General features: G+C 57.0%; 1 protein-coding gene across 1 annotated transcript in view; it reads right to left on the bottom strand.

Annotated features, from left to right (window-relative positions):
- Nucleotides 1-15,874, bottom strand: part of NCOR2 (nuclear receptor corepressor 2) — a 210,691-nt gene extending 194,817 nt beyond the window's left edge. The window contains exons 1-2 of the mRNA XM_044685401.1: nucleotides 15,678-15,874; nucleotides 6,947-7,074 (exon numbers count right to left, since the gene is read on the bottom strand). Of these exons, the coding sequence (XP_044541336.1) occupies nucleotides 6,947-7,074; nucleotides 15,678-15,782 (233 nt within the window). The 5' untranslated portion in view covers nucleotides 15,783-15,874. The remainder of the gene's footprint in view (nucleotides 1-6,946; nucleotides 7,075-15,677) is intronic.
- Between the last annotated feature and the right edge of the window lie 3,961 nt (nucleotides 15,875-19,835).

Genomic DNA, 19,835 nt, shown 5'->3' with positions numbered 1-19,835 from the left:
GCTGGGACCTTCCGTTTCTGCAAGCCTCTCGCTCTCTCTGAGCCATCGCTTCCTGATGAATTGGACGGGGATCAAGACTGCGTGGAAGGACATCACAGGGGGGTCTTCCAGTAGGGAATGGGGCCGGCCTTCCCCCTCCCGGGCATCACGAGCCCTCGGGCAGGCAGCCTGGCGGCCCCTGCTCAGAAGGGAGGTTCTCACACCGAAGGAAACCAGAAGTGACAAGAAGAGAATGGCATGGCCCCGGGATGGGGAGCTCCTCCAGGCTGAGCCTCTAAAGATGGCTTCCCCCAGCCACTGGGCACACTAAAATGGACCCATCCGGCCCTCGGGCGGCCTCCATCATCTCGGGGAGGAGCTGAGGTCCCCGGGGTCGCATCGCCCGGAGCGGGCACCAAAGGCATGGCCCTGAGCTTCCACACACATTTCCAAGCAAAGGCCCAGAGAAGAAACACGGCAGGAGGGAGGGAGGAGGACAGGACGAAAGCACCCTGCCAAGCCAGCCCAATTCCCAGCCCAAGAAGAAACTTGGCAGACACATCGGGGAACAGATAAGTAGGACAAACTTCCAGCCGAGGCATTGGGCCATGGGGGTTCACAACAGCACTGCCTCCCTTCTGGCCCCCCCTTTCCTTCCCACCAAGGCCTGTGCTGTGTGAGCCCCGGCCGCCCCACGACGACTGACTCGCCCCTGCACCGTAGGCCTCTTTCCCAGGCTGAGAATCAAAGCAGCTTTTGGAAATACGGCCAGATCCCCATGGCCCGTCGCCTGCAAGGATCTCTCACCGTGTCTGGCCTAGGAAACTCTGGCCTTGGGACAGCCACTTAAACCACATGGAGCTCCTGCTGGGTCCTTGCTCTGCCATCTGAACGAGGCTTCCTGGAAATCACCCTGATTGTTTCTTTCTTTCTTTTTTTTTTTTAGAAAATCTTATTTAATTGATTAATTTAGAATATTTTTCCATGGCTACACAATTCATGTTCTTTCCCTCTCCTTCCTCCACCCCCTCCCATAGCCAATAAGCAATTTCACTGGGTTTTACATGTGTCATTGATCAAGACCTATTTCCATATTATTGATAGTTGCACGAGGGCGATCATTTAGAGCAGTGATTCCCAAAGTGGGTGCCACCGTCCCCTGGTGAGTGCTGCAGCAATCCAGGGGGAGCAGTGATGGCCACACGTGCATTTAGCTTTCCTATTAATTGCTATTATTTTTTATTTTAAAGTCTTACCTTCCGTCTTGGAGTCAATACTGTATATTGGCTCCAAGGCAGAAGAGTGGTAAGGTTTAGGCAATAAGGGTTAAGTGACTTGCCCAGGGTCACACAGCTAGGAAGTGTCTGAGGCCGGATTTGAACCTAGGATCTCCCATCTCTAGGCCTGGCTCTCAGTCCACTGAGCTACCCAGCTACCCCCTAATTGCTATTAAAATTTAAAAAAAATTAATTTCCAGGGGGCTAAGTAATATTTTTTCTGGAAAGGGGGCGGTAAGCCAAAAAAGTTTGGGAACCACTGGTTTAGAGTCAACATCCCCAGTCATGTTGCCATCAACCCATGTGATCAAGCAGTTTTCCTCTGTGTTTCTAATCCCACAGTTTTTTCTCTGGACATGGATAGTGCTCTTTCTCATAAATCCCTCAGAATTGTCCTGGGTCATTGCACTGCTACAAGTACAGAAGTCCATTACATTCAATTTTACCACAGTGTATCCATCTCTTGTGTATAATGTTCTTCTGGTTCTGCTCCTTTCACTCTGCATCAATTCCTGGAGATCTTTCCAGTTCACATGGAATTCCTCCAGTTCATTATTCCTTTGGGCACAATAGTATTCCATCACCATCAATTACCACAATTTGTTCAGCCATTCCCCAATCAAAGGACATTCTCTCATTTTCCAATTTTTTGCTACCACAAAGAGAGCAGCTATAAATATTTCTGTACAAGTCTTTTTCCCTATGATCTCGTTGGGGTACAAACCCAGTAGTGGTATGGCTAGGTCAAAAGGCAGACAGTCTTTTATTGCCCTTTGGGCATAGTTCCAAATTGCCATCCAGAATGGTTGGATCAATTCATAACTCCACCAGCAATGCATTAATGTCCCAATTTTGCCACATCCCCTCCAACATTCATTACTCTCCCCTGCTGTCATTTTAGCCAATCTGTTAGGTGTGAGGTGATACCTCAGAGTTGTTTTGATTTGCATTTCTCTAATTATTAGAGATTTAGAACACTTTCTCATGTGCTTATTGATAGTGTGTGATAGTTTTGATTTCTTTATCTGAAAATTGCCTATTCATGTCCCTTGCCCATTTATCGATTGGGGAATGGCTTGATTTTTTGTACAATTGATTTAGCTCCTCATATATTTGAGTAATTACACCTTTGTCAGAGGTTTTTGTTACACAGATTTTTTTCCCAATTTGTTGCTTCCCTTTTCATTTTGATTGCATTGGTTTTATTTGTAAAAAAAACTTTTTAATTTAATGTGATCAAAATTATTTATTTTACATTTTGAGATATTCTCTGTCTCTTTCTTGGTCTTAAAATTCTTTCCTTTCCCAAAGATCTGACAAGTATACTATTCTGTGTTCACTTAATTTACTTATAGTTTCCTTCTTTATATTCAAGTCATTCACCCATTCTGAATTTATCTTGATGTAGGGTGTGAGATGTTGATCTAAATCTAATCTCTCCCATACTGTTTTCCAATTTTCCCAACAGTTTTTGTCAAATAGTGGTTTTTTGTCCCAAAAGCTGGGATCTTTGGGTTTATCATACACTGTCTTGCTGATGTCATTAACCCCAAGTCTATTCCACTGATCCTCCCATCTGTCTCTTAACCAATACCATATTGTTTTGATGACTGCTGCTTTCTAGTATAGTTTAATATCTGGTACTGCTAGGCCTCCTTCCTTCATATTTTTTTTTCATTATTTCCCTTGATATTCTTGATCTTTTGTTCTTCCAAATGAACTTGGTTATAGTTTTTTCTAATTCAGTAAAAAAGTTTCTTGGTAGTTAGATAGGTATGGCACTAAATAAGTAAATTAGGGTAGGATGGTCACATCCCGATTGTTTCTAATGGCTGCACTGCTACTGTCAAGGCCTCTGTGACCCCAAACGACTCGCTGCCCTTTCCTGGGCCTTGGTTTCCCCCTCTGTAAAAAGATGTTCAACTAGATGATTTGGAAAGTACCTTCCACGTATTAGTAATCATTTAGTACTCATCTAGAGCTGAGTGATCCCATGTAAGTTATGTCACAAAGGCCCTATGTGGGCTCTATTTGTAATGGGGCAATTCCCTGCTTCATCTATAAACTAGGGGGACGATCAAATTAGGAGTTCCTAGCCTGGGGCCCGCCGAACTTGGGTGGGGAAAAGGACGTCTTTATTTCCATTAACCTCTAAATTAAATCAAGCCTTTCTTTCCCTGACAGTGTAGACAACAAAAATGGTTTGTTTGGTTTTTTAAACCCTCTCTCCCTCCCTCCTTCCCTCCCTCCCTCCCTCCCTTCCTTCTTTCTTTCTTTCTTTGTAACAACTCTGATACAGAAAGGCAAGTGCTAGGCAAAAAGGGTTAAGTGACCTGCCCAGGGCCATGCAGTAGGAAGTGTCTGAGGTCAGACATGAACTCCAGGCAGTCACCCAGCTGCCCTAACAAAGATGATTCTGAGAAAGGTCTAGAAGCTTCCAGACCGCCACAAGGTCCAGGACACAAAGAGATGAAGAATCCCTGAACTCTGAGAGTCTCTAAAGTCTCTCCCAACTTTGAAACATCAGAAGTCCCCTCCAGGGCCACCCCTCAGGTATTTTATATGGCAGCAATGGAGGCCTCCTCTTTGGGCCTCAGTTTCCACAGCTGTAAAGCAAGGGTCCTTTTGAGATCAGGGATCCTCTGAGCCTTTCGGGCATATCTTGACCTGGTAGCTAAGAAGTTCCAAATCTGAGTTTCTCGGATTCTATTCTGCCTCCATCCCCTGGTGTGTCACTTTTCTGACCTGCTAGATAATTCAAGGCCTGCCTTCGTGGGCCCAGCTCAGCAGAGAGGCTTAACAGAGGCCCACGGATTTGGGGACCCTCCCAGCAGGCACAAGGCACAAGTGCAGAGCCTTACTCAATGTCGCACAGCAAGTAGGGGGAGAAACGGGACTGGGAAGAGTCAAGAAAAATGCAAAGGTTAGGAGCGCCGGCGAAAAGGGAAGAGGGGAGGCTCCTGCACAGAATGAGGGCGCTTTAAGGAGAGGCGGAAGGGACGGGAAAATCCTTTCCTGACATCTCTGTGACCTGCCATTAAATGGTGAAAGAAGAGGAAGAAGGCAACAGCTGAGCCTCAGCCAACCACAATATCGGAGGGAGGGCTCGGCTCGGCTCGTACGGCCGGCCAGGGGCAGCCAGGGTGGGCAGGGAGGGCTCGGCTCGTAGGGCCAGCCAGGGGCAGCCAGGGTGGGCAGGGAGGGCTCAGGGTGTGCCCAGACAGCGGTCAGCAGTAGTCAGGCGAGGGATCTGGCCAGGAACAGGCGCTTGGCCAGCCAGCACGGGTTCAGAGAGGGAGCGGAAGTGCCTGTCCTCAGGGGGCTCCCAGTCTAATGGGGAAGGGCTTCCTGGACAAGGGGGCAGAGGCAGGGAGGGGCTTCTCCCCAAGTCTTCCTACAGGTCCCCATCCAGGCTGGGTTGCACCCCACCAGCCTCAGGCTCTCTCGGGGACAGAGCGGCAACAGTGGCGCAGGCAGAGCCGATGGCGGGGGAGATCCGTCTCCCACTACCAGTCACGCGCACATCTCACCATCCCACCAGACGGCCTCCCAGAAGAACACGGACCAATGAGGCCGGCCCCGGCCTTCAAGGAGATGCACACAAATACGGTTTTCCGCCAGCAGAGGCCCGGGAAGGCCCTAAATCGTATCCTTAAAGCACCAGGGCTTCAAAAGGCCTTTTCCTCTCCCCTGGAAGATGCCTGCGGCAGGGGGAAGAGAGAGCCAGCCGAGGGAGGGAGAGCCATGAGGAAGGGCAGGGAGAGCCATCGGGGAGGAGAGCCATCGGGGAGGAGAGCCATCGGGGAGGAGAGCCATCGGGGAGGAGAGCCTGGGCGTCCCCATTTGCTGCGCTGTAGAGGGAGGATCCTTGGCCCCCTCCACACCTCTGCCCCATCGCTCTGTCCCACCTTCCCTCTGCCTCGGGCCTTCCCCCAGGAGTCAGCCCGGGGCTCTCCTCCTGGTGAAAGGGAGCTCCTGGCGGGCAGGGCCTGGCCCCAGGTGGGGGCGGCCTGAGCAGGCCACACTTCAGGAGGGGAGCTGACGTGTCTCGGGTTCCGGGCTGCAGCGCGCACGTCTTCGCTCGTGTTTGTCCCTCACTAAGGGTCAGTGAGGGGGGACGAGCGAGGTAACTCAGTGGATGGAGAGCCAGGCCTGAAAACAGGAAGACCTGGGTTCAAATCTGCCTTGGAATCAGTGCCAGTAGAAGTGCCTCCTTTCACCCTCCTTTGCACGTGGGCATCCAGTCGCCGCTGGCCGGCAGCCCACAAGGCGGCGACTCTCTAGAGCTCTCCGGCACGGAAGGCCTCCATCTTGGCTCCCCTGAACGGGCTATCCTACAGAGGGAACGAGGCCGGCAACACCAAGAACGGAGGCCGGGCTTTCCCTTTGCACAACCACCAGTGTCACACGGAGAGAGCCCGGAGGTGGTGTCGGGCCTCTGATCGGGAATGCCCGAGTGCGAATCCTGCGTCGGGCACTTGGGAGCAAACGAGACCCTCTCTGTGAAGCGCTCCGCAGACCCCAGAGGAGCCGTTCCACCCCGATGAGGGACGCCGTGGAGCCGCCCTTCGGGGGGCCTCTGGCCACAAGCCCGCACTGCCGAGGCCCTTCTTCTACGAGAGGCTGCGCCTTCCTGTTAAGAGGGGCCGCCGCGGAGGCCGTGAGGGCGCTGTCTGGACGCGGCAGTGTACGCCCGAGTCTCCCACGCAGAACAGACTCCCCGAGCATCGTCCTTCCTTGGGCCCACAGCAAGCCAGGCAGGGCCACCTGCCCGCCGCCCGAGGGGGCCTCTGCGGCCTCAGAAGCGCATCCATCCTGGGCAGCGGCGGCTCGGGGCGCCCGTCTGTCCGTCTGTGTCTGCGTCTCTGTCCTGGGCCCCTCAGAGTATCCCCCGTTTCCTTCTCAGAATCGAGCATAAAGACAAGCCATCGCCATCGGAGGACCGACAGAGTCCATTCCACGGACTCGCAGGGAGAAAAATGGCTTTAGGAATCCGTTCTGGGAGCCCTCCAAGGGGCAGCCACGAGGCATGCGGCCCATGCAGGCTGCCGCTGCTCCTCCTCCTCGTCCTCCTCCGCCTCCTCCCAGGGAGGGCCTGGAGAGGGTGCGAGCTGGGCCGCGAGAGCCACGCGGTCATTTCGGGCTCGGCCGGCCTCTTCTGGGCAGGGAGGAGGCAGTCCTGGACCTGTCGATGGGGTGGTGAGGCCAGAGAGACGCCCCTCCGGCCCCTTCTTTCATGGCAGGTTCTCTGGCCGAGCCGCCTCGGGGCTCCTCCGCCCTCCCGGGGCTCCTGGCCGAGCGGCTCTGAGGGCCGAAGCCCGTCTCGTCGCCGGTTTTGGGGGGGCCGGGGGGGAGGGGGGTTCTGTTCGCTGAGAAGAAGACTTCATTAGAGCAGACGGGCTGCGACACCAGGAGCAGGTCGACACCCTCCCCAGCGGGCGCCACATGAGATGCTCTTGTGGGAGCCTCACCGCCCCCCCACAACAGGGTCCCCCCATGGTGTGGGGTACCCCAAATGGCAGCGTCCTTCGCGGAGGGGCCCTTCTGGTATGGGAAGTCCCTCCAGCTGGGGCCGGGGCGCCCCTCGGGCTCTCCCGGCTCTTTGCCTTCCCTCCCCCCGGGGCCTCGGTGGTCTCCCCTGTAGAATGGCAAGCAGAAGGCAGGAGGCCGGGGCGGCGCGCGGTGCTCACCTCTCATTCCCGGGCTGGAACTCGGACAGCAGGGACGGCCGCCTCCTCTGGGGCTGGATGATGGCTCCGGGAGACAGGTGGGGGCTGTACTCCCGCGGGTGGTGCTGGTACTCCAGGAGGCCCACGTCCTAGGGGGAGGACACGGAGCCAGGGTTAGTGGGGAGCCAAGGCCAAACCTGGGGGTCCCTCGAGCCTCCCTGCCTCCCCAGTGAAACCTCCTGGGCTGGGATGGCCAACGACATTCAAGGAGCATCTCTGAGGAGCCTGGGGGGAGGAGCACCAGGCCTGGAGGGGAGGTCCCGGGTTCCAGTCTGGCCTCAGACCCTTCCTAGCTGGGGGGACCCCGTGGCCCAACCTGCCCCCCCCAGGCCTTGAAGCCAATACACTGTAGCGAGTCTGAGAGGGAAGATGGGGCTTGGGAGGAGGGGCAACAGCTGGAGAGACAGGGGCGCCCACGCCCGGCCAGGAGAGGCCATCCTTTCCAGAGGCCCATGGAGGCCAGGGCCTGGAGGCCGGGCAGAAGGCGCCAAAAGGGAGCCCAAGCTGGAAATGTGGACAGGTCCCTTGGGTGCCTCCCCGAGGCTCACCTTCCTCATCTGTTGGGAGGGAGGCCGGCCTCAAGAGCCTGGCGCAGAGTGTGAGCTCCAATGGGGAGGCCGAGCCTCAGAGGATGGCAGGGACACGGGGAGGCCACAGCAAGGACTCGAATCCAGGACCGCCGACACTCAGGCCTCTTTCTAGTCTCCCCATCTATCTCATGTCTGTTCTAGGACAGGCGGGTGCGAGGGGAGACCCCATGGGGAGGGCAGGAGCGGCTCACGCCAGGAGCGCCGCAGACAGGATGCGGCCCAGAAAGGCGGAAGGTGCCCGCTGAAGGGCCCGCCGGGCCGGAGAAGGCCGAGGGAAGCCGGTCCGTCCCCCCCCTCCCCCACGCCAGCCCTGTGCCAAGGACACCGAGCCTGCCAGGAGCACAGGGGGGCCTGCGGGGAGCCTGGCAGGGACCCTCCACAGGGCACCCCCGAGTCAAATGGGCCACGTGGGCCTGGGCTTCCCCCTCTGTAAAAGGGGGCTCCAATGAGAAAAGAATGGCAAAGGGCTTAGAAAGGCCCCTTCTCGGAGCCCCGAAGAGCACTGCAAGCCTCCAAAGCATGCTGGCCGGGGCCTCCACAGCCACAGGCCTCGCCGCCTCCTGACCGCTCACGCCCAGACTGCAAATTAATTCACTAAACTGTGAGTGCGGGCAAAGGGGGGCCAAAGAATGCAGGCCCCGGCCGGACCCCCGAGAGGCCACCCCAGGGAGGCCCTCGGGCCACGGCATCCAAGCCGCCCAGGAGCCCCCGGGCCCCGCATGCCGGGGCGTTTTTACAAGGGGTGACACTCGCCTTCGCTGGGGAGAGCCACAGAAGTCACGAACATGTGCGTGTGCGGAGCACGCCGAGGGGCCCGGCAAGGGAGACGCTGCTACTGTCCCATTTTACAGAAGAGGCCACCGAGGCCAGCCCAGGGGGAGGGACTTGCTCAGCCAACTCGGATCTGAACTCAGGGCTCCCCTAGATGCTTTTGTCCCCATTTTCAGGACAGGCTAGGAAGGGTGGCTGGCCAGGCTCCCGTCTCTCGCCCCCAAGTCAGGCCCCCGGAGGAGCACAGAGGAAAGGGAGGGCCCGGAGACGGGCAGGGGGTGCCCCGGGGTGAGAGGGGCAGGGGGTGCCCCGGGGGCTCTGCACCGGGGTGAGAGGGCAGGGGGTGCCCCGGGGGCTCTGCACCGGGGTGAGAGGGCAGGGGGTGCCCCGGGGGCTCTCCACCGGGATGCGCTGGCCCATCACTAGCCAACCTAGGGCTGAGGCAGAAGGCGCCACACGGGGGAGGGGCCAGTCCGAAAACCATCCATGGCTGGGAGAGGGCCGAACGCGCAGGAGCTCCATCTGCCGAGCGGACAGCCACTCTTCAATGCCTCGCTTTGTCTGAGGCCCCCAACAGCAGGGTTCTGAGAGGGGGGACGCACAAGGCCTTCCTCCGGGCCAGTTCTCTCTCCCCAGGAGATCGCAGCCTCCTGCCTCGGCCTCCCCTCGAGGCTCGCTTCATTCTCTCCCCTAAGAGGCCCCTCTCTGTTTGGGCCACGGCGACCTGCTTAGAGCCCTGCCCGATGGGGCCAGCCACAGGAGCGGCCACCCTTCGGCGGGTACTGCCTGGGCAACAGCCCAAAATGCCCTCAGCATGCAGGACTAAAGGCCTGCTTCTCTCCAACCTGCTAGGAAGCTTCACACCAGAGCCAGGCTTTGGGGCAGGCGGCCAGGGAAGGGGGGACGAATGGATGGCACGTCTGGCACGGGAGGCCCTTTTCCCCTCGCTGACCAGGGGATTAGCTACTCCCTGCCCGGCCTCAGCAGCCCCTGCCCGTCTTCCCAGACCCTGGGCAGGACCAGGGAGGAGGCTTCTCCTTCCACCCCTAACCTGGCCCACCCACCCAGGCTTCTCCGGCCTCCACACTTCAGCCCTGGGCCCAGAGCCCACCTGCGGGGGCAGCGCCCAGGCTCGCCTGAGATCCTGGGGTACAGCAGCATGGGCCAGGGGCTAAGAACACAGCCTGTGTGACCTCCGCCAAGTCATTTCCTATCTCCTTCTCGGTGAAACAAAGGGCTGGGCCTCCACCCCAGCATAAACACTGCCCAACCCCAGCAGAACCCAGCCCTGCGCTTCTGGCCTTCCTGAGCCTCAACTCCTTTCTGGGCATTTAAAAATATTTCAGTGATTCCTGCCAGGGCTAACCCCTCCTCCCAGCCCCAGGAAAGGAGGGAGTGAAACAAACCCATGCAGTATAGAGAACACTGCAAAATGTAAAATGAATGACTTTGATTATATCGATTAAAAAGGTTTTGTACAAACAAAACTAATGCAAGCAAAATTAGAAGGAATACAACAAACTGGGAGAACATTTTTATAACAAAACTCTGACAAAGGTTTAATTTCCAAAATATATATGGAACTATGTCAAATTTACAAAAAATCAAGCCATTCCCCAATTGACAAATGGCCAAAGGACATGAATAGGCAGTTCTCAGATAATGAAATCAAAACTATCAATAAGCACACAAAAAACTGTTCCAAGTCTCTCCTTATTGGAGAAATGCAAATTAAAATAACTCTTTGGGGGCAGCTGGTAGCTCAGTGGATTGAGAGTCAGGCCTAGAGACAGGAGGTTCTGGGTTCAAATCTGGCCTCAGACACTTCCCAGCTGTGTGACCCTGGGCAAGTCACTTGACCCCCATTGCCTACCCTTACCACTCTTCTGCCTTGGAGCCAATACCCAGTATTGATAGGTATCACCCCACACCTAGCAGATTGGCTAAAATGACAACAGGGGAGAGTAATGAATGTTGGAGGGGATATGGCAAAATTGGGACATTAATGCATTGCTGGTGGAGTTGTGAATTGATCCTACAATTTGGATCTATGCCCAAAGACCTTTAAAAGACTGTCTGCCCTTTGACCCAGCCATACCACTGCTGGGTTTGCACCCCAAAGAGATCAAAGGGAAAAAGACTTGTACAAAAAAATTTTAGCCACACTCTTTGTGGCAGCAAAAAATTGGAAAATGAGGGTATGCCCTTTGATTGGGGAATGGCTGAACAAACTGTGGTATATGCTGGTGATGGAACACTATTGTGCTGAAAGGAATAATGAACTGGAGGAATTCCATGTGAACTGGAACAACCTCCAGGAAGTGATGCAGAGCGAAAGGAGCAGAACCAGGAGAACATTGTACACAGAGACTGATACACTGTGGTAAAATCGAATGTAATGGGCTTCTGTACTAGCAGCGATGCAATGATCCAGGACAATTCTGAGGGACTTATGGTAAAGAAAACTACCCACATTCAGAGGAAGAACTGCAGGAGAGGAAACATATAGGAAAAACAACTGCGTGAACACTTGGGTTGATGCGGACATGATTGGGGATGTAGACTCGAAACGATCAGCCTAGCACAAATATTAATAATATAGAAACAGGTTTTGATCAATGATACATGTAAAACTCAGTGGAATTGCTCATCAGCTCTGGGAGGGTGGGGGAGAGAAAGAACACGAATCATGTAACCATGGAAAAATATTTGAAATAAAAATTTATTTTAAAAATGCACCCCCAGACCTGAGGAGGGAGCTGACCTTGAGGCCCTGATCCCAACTCAGACCTGGCCTTTCCTTGGCCACGGTTCTGAGCTTGGAGAAACACAGCCTCCTGCTTCAATGGGCTTCCAAAAAAAGGGGTCCCAGAAGGAATAGAAGATGTCTCTCCCCTCCTCCTCCCCCCCACTTGTGCCTAAGGGTCCTAACAGGAACCAGAATGCCACGATCTCCCAGTGGGAGCATGGGAGGGGGCTCCAGCAGGCTGAACGTCTCCTGGGGCAGTGCAGGGGAGGGTGGAAAGAACGGGGGAAAGCATTTCACTGGGCTGCCCTGGCCCAGGTCATGAGCCTCCAGCTACTCAGATTTAAGATCCCAGAATGCACCTGTGACCTGAGTTCCCGGGGCATGTTGGGTTTGGGGTTCAAATGCTGGCTTGGCCCCTGCGTCCTTCCTGTCCTTGGGCCTCACTTCCTCTTCTCTGAGAAAAAGGAGCAGGGCTAGTGGGTCTCAGGACCCTCTGACTCCGTGGAGGCTCCTTTCCAAAAGGCTGACCTGGGACTCCAGGGCTGGCGGGCACCGGCTCCTCATGCGTGGCTGCACGGGGCGGCCTGGGACACCAAGAGGAAGTCGTCTGCCCACGGTCACAAAGCCCAGCTGTGTCCTTCAGAAGGATTCAAAGCCAGGCCTACCTGGCCAGGCCACCCAGTGGCCATCCTGTCGTTTCTGTTCAGCTTTGTTCTTCTCGCCTTTGTAAAAGCTTTTGAAATCTGACTGAGACTGTCCAGTTTGTCCCCTGGTGCCTGGCACACAGTAAGGTACTTAATAAAGGCTGATCACCGATTGCTCCCTTTTAATAAATAAGAGGGAAAAAGCAATTCAGCAAAAGTCATCCACAAACCAAACAAGGGACAACAGAAGTCATGTTCCAAATTCACAGGCCCCCACTTTCCAGGAAGAAAAGGGGAGCAGAGAAGAGAGGAATGGAGGCAGAGATGGGTGAGGAGCGAGGGAGGGAGAGGCGAGCCTAAAAAGGATGCCAGGGCCCCCGAGAGAGAGCCAGAAGGGACCTCCAGAGCCGTCTCATTCTGGGTGCTCCCTCCTCCCCGGGAGACGAGGACCCTCTCCCAGCTTCCATCCATCAGCCTGGAAGGCAGCCCAGCCAGGGAGGCTCCTTGATGAGAAATGAGGAGGAAGAGAATTCCGGCTCTAGACTATGGATCAAAGGCCGGAGCTGAAGGTCACCAAGAACCTCGGGAGAGGAGAGGAAAGAGAAGGGGGGAGGAGAGCGGAGCAGCGAGCCAGACGAGCTCCCTCTCCATCATGTGACCCTGAGCCCCCCGCATTTCCTTCAGGGCAGGCCCCCCGGGCTCTTTGCTCCCGAGGCTGTTTTTGGCATCCCCAAGCCCTGGGTAAAAAGTCCTGGGCCTAGAGAGGGCAGAAAAGCAGGAAAGCCACTCGGCTAATCGGCAGCTGACCCTATTTCCATTCTCAGGGTGCAGAGACCCGATGGGGCGGGGGTTCCCCAAACCCCAGAACACCTGCCAGCAGAACTAGAAGGTGGCTGCAGGCCGGGGCCCCTCCCCTCCCTCACGGGGGGGCGACCACCTGTCAGTCGGGCCAGGAGGCCAGAGTGGAGGTCCTGGGAGGGATGGACTGTGGGAGCAGCACCACACCTACGGCGACAACCCGAGTCACCCCCAGTGCCTGCTCCAGGCATCTACGCAAACCACTTGCCCCAACAGGCTCGTCCTCTTTCCCTCCCTGGGCCTCCTATTCCCACAGCCAATCCCAGAACCCAGACGGCTAGGAAGAGACGCCCCTAACTGGTGGATCGGATGCTTGACCAATGGGGAAACTGAGGCCCATGGAGGTACAAGACAGAGGTATTCAGACTAGCCCTGGAGGCTATGAAGCCAGGAAGCATAAATGACCTGCCCAGGGTCACACGCCCGACACTAAAACCAGACACCCCCAGCTCTGCTGGGAGGGGCTTCAGAAATCCATCTGGTCTGCCCCTTTATTTTACAGATGAGGAAACTGAGGCCCACAGACACACAAGAGAGCGGCAGGGAGGGACCTCAGAACCAATGACGACGTCAAACCCTTCCTTCATCTATGGATGCCAAGAAACAGACCCCGAGAGACACCTGACATCCCCCAGGGCCGGGGCGCACCCCGGAAGCGCAGGAGGGGCACCTCATCCCATCCCTCCCCAGAGGCGTCCGCTCTAAAAACCACCATTTCACACTCCGGGGTGGCACCATGCAGGCGTCCTCCCCTCCCCTGCCGGCTCTCCTTCCTTAGACAGAAGGCCATCGGGCAGGGCGCCGTCCGGCGTCCGTGGTCTGTCCTCCCTGTCTCTCAGCATCCACCCTGTCCAGCATCTCTCCAGCCCTCCGGCTCGCCCTCCCTCCATCCTCCCTCATTCCTACTGATGGAGAGAAACCCAAGCCAAGAGGACAAAGCGGCCGCCCCGGCTCCACGGGGAGAGGTAGACGCCCAGCGACGGCCACGGGCTTCATCAGGCAGGAGGGCGTGCTGCCCCGACAGGGCCCAGCCTCCCCTCTCCTGCCTCCCGGCCCACGGGCGCCGGACAGCGCCTAGCCGGAGGGTGCCTCCTCCTCCGAGGCGCCGCCGACTCTGAGCCAGCCTTCTCCAGCCACGCTCCAGCCTCCCAGGCCCCCCCAGAGGCCCCTGGATCCAAACCTCCCTTTACACCCAAGGAGACTGAGGCACACGAGATGGGCCTGACATCCACCGAGCACTTAATACACCCGGGAGCGCCGAGTCCTGGAGGAAGAACTCGGGAGGCTGCGAGGCACTGAGACCAGCCCGTGACACCCTTCTGCCCCGATGGGTGCAAGATGGAGGAGCAGCCTGAAGAGTCAAAGATGCCCCAGAGCAGACGGACGGCGAGGGAGAGGACACGAAATCGAGGTTTCTGCATAAACAAAATCGGTGCAAGGAGGAAAGAAAGCTGCAGACAGACGCTGCCCCTGAAAACAAGTCTGCCACTGAAGAGGGAAGGGAGCCTCCACACGGTGAGCAGCCAGAGGAGATGAAGACTTGCAACTGTGGACATCAAACCCAGCTTTAATACTGATTTGGTAATAAAAGAAATGCCCGACAAAACAACCCAAACTGGCAAAGTTGGGGGAAAGCTGGGAACGGTCCATGCATGGTGGAGGGGCTGCAGGCACCCTAACGCACTCCTGGCAGAGCCATGCGTCGGTGCGATGATTCAGGGGAGCAATCTGAAGTGATGCTTCTTTTTAAGTGACTAAAATGCCCATACCCTTTGACCCTGGGGGTGGCAAGGCGACATGGCACACGGCCTAGAGTCAAGAAGACCTGAGTTCAAATCTAGCCTCCGACACTAACTAGCCACATGAACTTGAGTCAATCATTACTTTCCGTAGTCTTGTCGTCTGTAAAATGGGGATAATAACAGCACCTGCCTCCCAGAGCTGTGCCAAGATCAAACGAGAGGATAATTATGAAGCACTTGGCACAAGAGCCTGGTGCATAATGAGAGAAATATTAATATTAGCTGCTGTTATTATTATTTGATGTAGAGATGTCACCGCTAGGCGCATACTCCAAGGAGATCAAAGGACAGAAAAACCCAATAGGCGTGAAAATACTTCTACGAGTCCTTTTTGTAGTAGCAAAGATTGGAAATTCAGTCAATGCCTATCGACTGGGGAATAACTAAACAAATGATGGTCCGGTCATGTACGGGAATGCTGCTGGGCGATAAGAAACAATGCAAGACTAGAAGGAATAAAAAGCGGGCTGGACGAGGGGGAAAATGAATTGCCTGACATGCTCACAGGCATTTGAATTTGCACTATTTGGATTTATGATTTGGTAAAACACAGGCACTGGCTCCAAGCCCACAAAAATACACAGTGCGTGTTTGAGAGGCGACCACGCAGGGGATTCTGAAGAGGTACTAACTGAGACCGAGAGCAATCCCATGTCTGGGACGACGATAATGCCGACAGAGGAGTGAGAAGAAAAAGCAGACGCTGAGTTCTTAGAATGGCTGGGGTTGGCCCCAAAGAGGAAAGGAGAAGCCCCCCTACCTCCTGTGGGAACAGGAAATATTCAGCAAGAACAAATGGATGGGTTCATCTGTTTGAAACACTTTGGTTTTCTTTTTTTTTAAACCCTCACCTTCTGTCTTAGAATCCATACTGTGTATTGGCTCCAAGGCAGAAGAGTGATCAGGGCTAAGCAATGGGGGTGAAGGGACTTGGCCAGGGACACCCAGCTGGGAAGTGTCTGAGGCCAGATTTGAACCCAGGACCTCCCGCCTCTGGGCCTGGCTCTCTATCCACTGAGCCACCCAACTGCCCCTGTTTTTACTCTTTAGAAAGGATGCTTTCTGGGTAAAAGAGAAGGGATGGAAACATTCAAAAATAAAGATGATGTAAAAACCAAAGATGATGACCAAAAAAAAAGATTTGGGCCCCGTTCACCAACCCATCTCCATCTGGCCGAGACCACCCTCTCCCAGAGCCGCAGACCGCAGACGGCCCGCACTGCTACTGAGGGATATAGTGGCGCCCAGAGCCCGCCCGCCCCGGCCCGGGTCACTTACTGAGTGTGGCCGGGCGATCTGCACTGGGTAAGAGATGGCATGGGGAGGGTAGCGGGGCTCCGAGGATCTCCAGGTCTGCGTCACGGGCTGGGCCGATCCGGACATGGTGGCAGGAGGCCCGGGGCCCGCTTCCGGCCCTCGCTCGCTCGTGCGCGCTCTCTCAATCTTTGCGGGGGGTCCAGGAAGACCTCTACATCGTCTGGGCGGCTCCCTGGTCACATGTCACACCTGCGGGGGCAGCAGAGACAAGAGGTTCGTTGAATCCAACACAGAGGGGAGGGTGCACGACGGAGAGCCCCCCGCCCGGAGCCCCTCCCTGTGAGTCTGGAGCCCCCACCTAGAGAACAGAGGGCGCCTGTCTGAGGGGAGGAGAGGCAGGGGAGACTCTGAGGGCGGCAGAGGCCCCGCTTAGACCTACTTCCACAGCTCCGTCCCGGGATCGCTCCTTCCCTCCCACCTCTGCGACCACCTCCCGCCCGCCCCACCACGAGCTCAGGCCCTCAGGGCCCAGCCGGGGTCTCCCAAGTACCGGGGCGAGGTTCAGCCCCTGCAGAAAGGACTCCCCCAAAGCCTGGGAGGCTGATGCACAAAACTATTCTCCTGAGGGCACAGGCCAGGGCCCGGAGAGAGCCCGGGGTCAGCGGTCAGGCCATCTCCGGCTGGCGGCCCTCGGCCGGTCACGTGGCCTCTCTGGGAACAGCGAGCCGGACGCTTCCCTTCTCCCAGACCAGGCCCGGCCCCAGGCCCTCGTGTGTGGAGCCTCGCAAGGACCACTTGGGCTCTGTCTCTCCCAGCTGACAAGCAAGCCTGCGGGGGGCTCTGAGAGCGGCCAGGGCCGGGCTGACGGGCCAAGCGTAGCCGGGCCTGCCTTCCCCGCTGCCTCGCAGAAGAGGGCCCGGGCCAGGCGGGCCCCCGGGAAGGAAGGGGCTGAGGCCCGGCCCAGGCCCAGAGCTCTCTCCACTGAGCCGCCGTGCTGCCCCCATCCCAGACGCTGCTAGGAGACAAGGATCGGAGCACAGACTTCCCTGATAGAGCCTGTCGGCGCCGAGGTTAAATGACTCGCTCAGGGTCACACGGCGAGAGGAGAGCAGAAAGGGAGCGGAGCAAAGCCGGCGAGGACCAGGCGTGGGGCCTGCGGCGCCGCTAGCCCGAGCGGTCTTTCCCCAGCAGGGCGGAGGGGCCGCCATCTCGGCCCCGCTCAGCCTGGGGTGAAGCCATCCGTGTTCTCTCATTAAAGGATGATCGGCATCTGCAGGGCCCCGCTGTGGGCCAAACACGGTGCCCGGAGCTGTGGCCGGAGCTGTGGCCGGAGCTGTGCCGGCAGGGACGGCCCCCAAGGGGCGAGCACCAACTACAACGTCACTTGGGGGTCTACTAGGAGGGGTCTCAGGGACTGGCTTTCAGAGGCCCGAAGGGGTCAGGGACTTGCCCCAGAGGCCGCCATTCGCGGAGCAGAGCAGGGCAGGCCGACACGTCCGCGCTCTCTGCACGTTCCAGGACTCACTGGACACCCCCAGAGGGCCAGCAAGCGGAGCAGATCCCTGGCGTGCCTAAGGCTCGAGGCACTGACCAGCCCGGGCCTGCACAACACACAGTGGCCGGAGGAGAGTCTGAGCCACAAACACTGAGGCCCAAAACCAGTCCTGAGGGGTGAGGAGAGCGCCGAACCCAATCTCTCCTCATCGCCCATCCATGAGAAGGCGAAGGAAGCCCACACCTTCCGCTCTTTGGGCAAAAAACCAGGAGGCAATGGCGTCCAAGGGTCTGGGTTCCAATCCTGACTGTCCCTTAAAGCCTTGTGTGACCTTGGGCGAGTCTCTTGCCCACCGTGGCCTCAGTTTCCTCACCTATAAAATGGGGGTCCTGCAGCTCTGCACCCGAGACCCGAGGATCTCACAGGAGACAAACTCTAGGGGGCATTTTTGCACACCTTAAAGCACTTTGGAAACCGCGGCTCATTTTGGCTCTTTTTACAACATCCTTCCTGTCTGGTCCTCAAGTTTTCTCAACTGTCGAAGGGGAGGCATCAGCCCTAGGACCCCCCTGAGCCCTAATTATTAATAAGGTCAACATTGGAGGCAGCTCCTGTCCCGTTCCGATCCCTAACGTCTTCCCCTATTTCAACAAGAAAGGACGGGAGGAGGCCACAGGGATGGGGGGCCCGAGCGCTGGGCTCCCCTAAGCACCCGCGGCTGCTCCAGGACGAGGCCGGGACACCAGTTTCCAGTCTCTGGCCACCCCCTTGATTCCAGATGTGCTGCCGGCCATTTCGAAATGGCTCTTTATGCTATTTCATGCTGTAGTTTTGCAACCCGGACAAAAAACAATACAACAATGTCTTTGATTTACCCGAAGCTGTTTCTAACTTCCTTGTGGAAGGGCAGCCCTGCCAGGCGGCCCCGGCCCACCCCGGGAGCCTCAGACGTCCCAAGCCGGCAGCGGCTTCCCAGGCCCAGGCCTCGGCACGGGAAAAGGCCAGAGTGGACGGTCGAGTGTCCCAGAGGGAAGGAATGGACAGCGAGTGCCCCCCAGCCGCCACGAGCGAAGGGCCCCATCCCGGGCTGGACCCTCTTTCAGGAGGCCCACGGTAGGCCTCCGGCTCCCCTGGGGCCCTGCCGCGCGGCTCAGCGTCCTCACGGATGCGGCACGAATGAGCTCCATTTCCTTCTGCGCCCGGCGAGGTCGAGCCTGGCTCTTTAGGGTACGGTGGTGGGTGAGGCTGGGGGTTCAGGACGGGGGGCCGTGCGCAGCTTCTCTGCTTATCCAAACGTCGAGGCAAAGGCCAGAGACAGAAGCGCAAAGGGAGGGCGCCGGACTTGGCATCCAAAGGACTTGGGTTCGGATCCTGACTCCTCTGCTTATTAGCGGCCTAACCATGAAGGGAGGCTCTGGGACTCCCGAGGCCTCTTCTGACTGTAAGGACCAATAACTACAACAGTAACCATGGCAACAGGATCAATGGGATGCATGGCTCTGTTCTGGGTCTACAGCCCGATGGACTGAGGCGGCAGAGGAGGTCATTATTGATTAGCTCGGTTTAAATGTTACTACTAATAATAATCATGTCGTTCAGTTATTTTCAGGAGTGTCTGACCCCATGTGGAGTTTTCTTGTATGGTTTGCCATTTCCTTCTGCAGCTCATTGAACAGATGAGAAAACGGAGGGAAACTGGGTTAAGCGACTTGCCCAGGGTCACGCAGCTAGTAAGTGTCTGTCTGCTTCCCCCCAGCCCCCATCCCATAAGAATGGAGGCTCCTGAGGGCACGTAGAGGAGGGAGGCCAAGCAGGAGAGGCTTCCCAGGCCTGCTGTGAGGAGGCCCCCTGAGGACATCCCGGCTGCATGGCGCCGGCCTCGGGCCTCCTATGGCAAAGCGGCTGCTCTCGAGGAGCTTCTAGTCTTCTGCGATTTCTTTTCCTCCCTGATTTATTTGTCCTGTAGTTTGGGGCGCCTCGGCAGAGGCTGCCTCGTGACGGGCAGAGCCAAGTCATCAGAAAGGCCCGAGAGCGTTCTCTTCGGTGCAGGAGCGACCCAAAGAGGGCCCCAGAGAAAGGAGTCCCTGCGTGCAGAGGCCCGGCCCGAGGGATGCGCACACGCGTGTGTCCTGGAGCAGGCGGCGGAGGAGGCCTGGAAGGGGCCTGGGAAAGGTTAGTCACTGCCACGTGTGGCCTAAATGGAAGCCATGACCAGGCTCTTCCCTGCATCCCCGGCTCACCCCTCCCGCCATACTGAGCCGCTTCCCCAGGCTGTCGGGCGGGGCCTTAGCCATCATCTGGCCACCTTGCCCAACAAGGTACAGGACGATCTGGGTTCAAATCCTACTTCACACACGCATTAGCAAGGTCTAAAGTGCCCCACGCCTTGGCGGCACCCCCCGGCCTTTAAGGTTCCCTGCATCCTCCTGGGCTCCAGTCCTAGCCTCCCAGTTTACAGCCAGGGAAACAGAGGCCCACCCAGAGGTCGAGGCACAGAGCCAGCTTTCCTTTCCCTCCAACCACTCATCCTGCGACCCGGAGAGAAGGGCAGAGGCTGCTCGGCGCTGCCTGCCCCGGCCCAGCCCCAGGCGGTTCCCCAGGATGGCGGAGGGGCTCCACGAAGGGGCTCTTCTGGCAGGAGGGGCCCTGACAGACCTAGCAGGATCTCCTTTGATCCTCACAAC

The sequence above is a fragment of the Gracilinanus agilis genome, chromosome 1, assembly GCF_016433145.1.
Source record: "Gracilinanus agilis isolate LMUSP501 chromosome 1, AgileGrace, whole genome shotgun sequence".
NCBI lineage: Eukaryota > Metazoa > Chordata > Mammalia > Didelphimorphia > Didelphidae > Gracilinanus > Gracilinanus agilis.
Note: the sequence above shows the minus strand (reverse complement) of the source record. Positions and strands in the feature narration are given on the sequence as shown.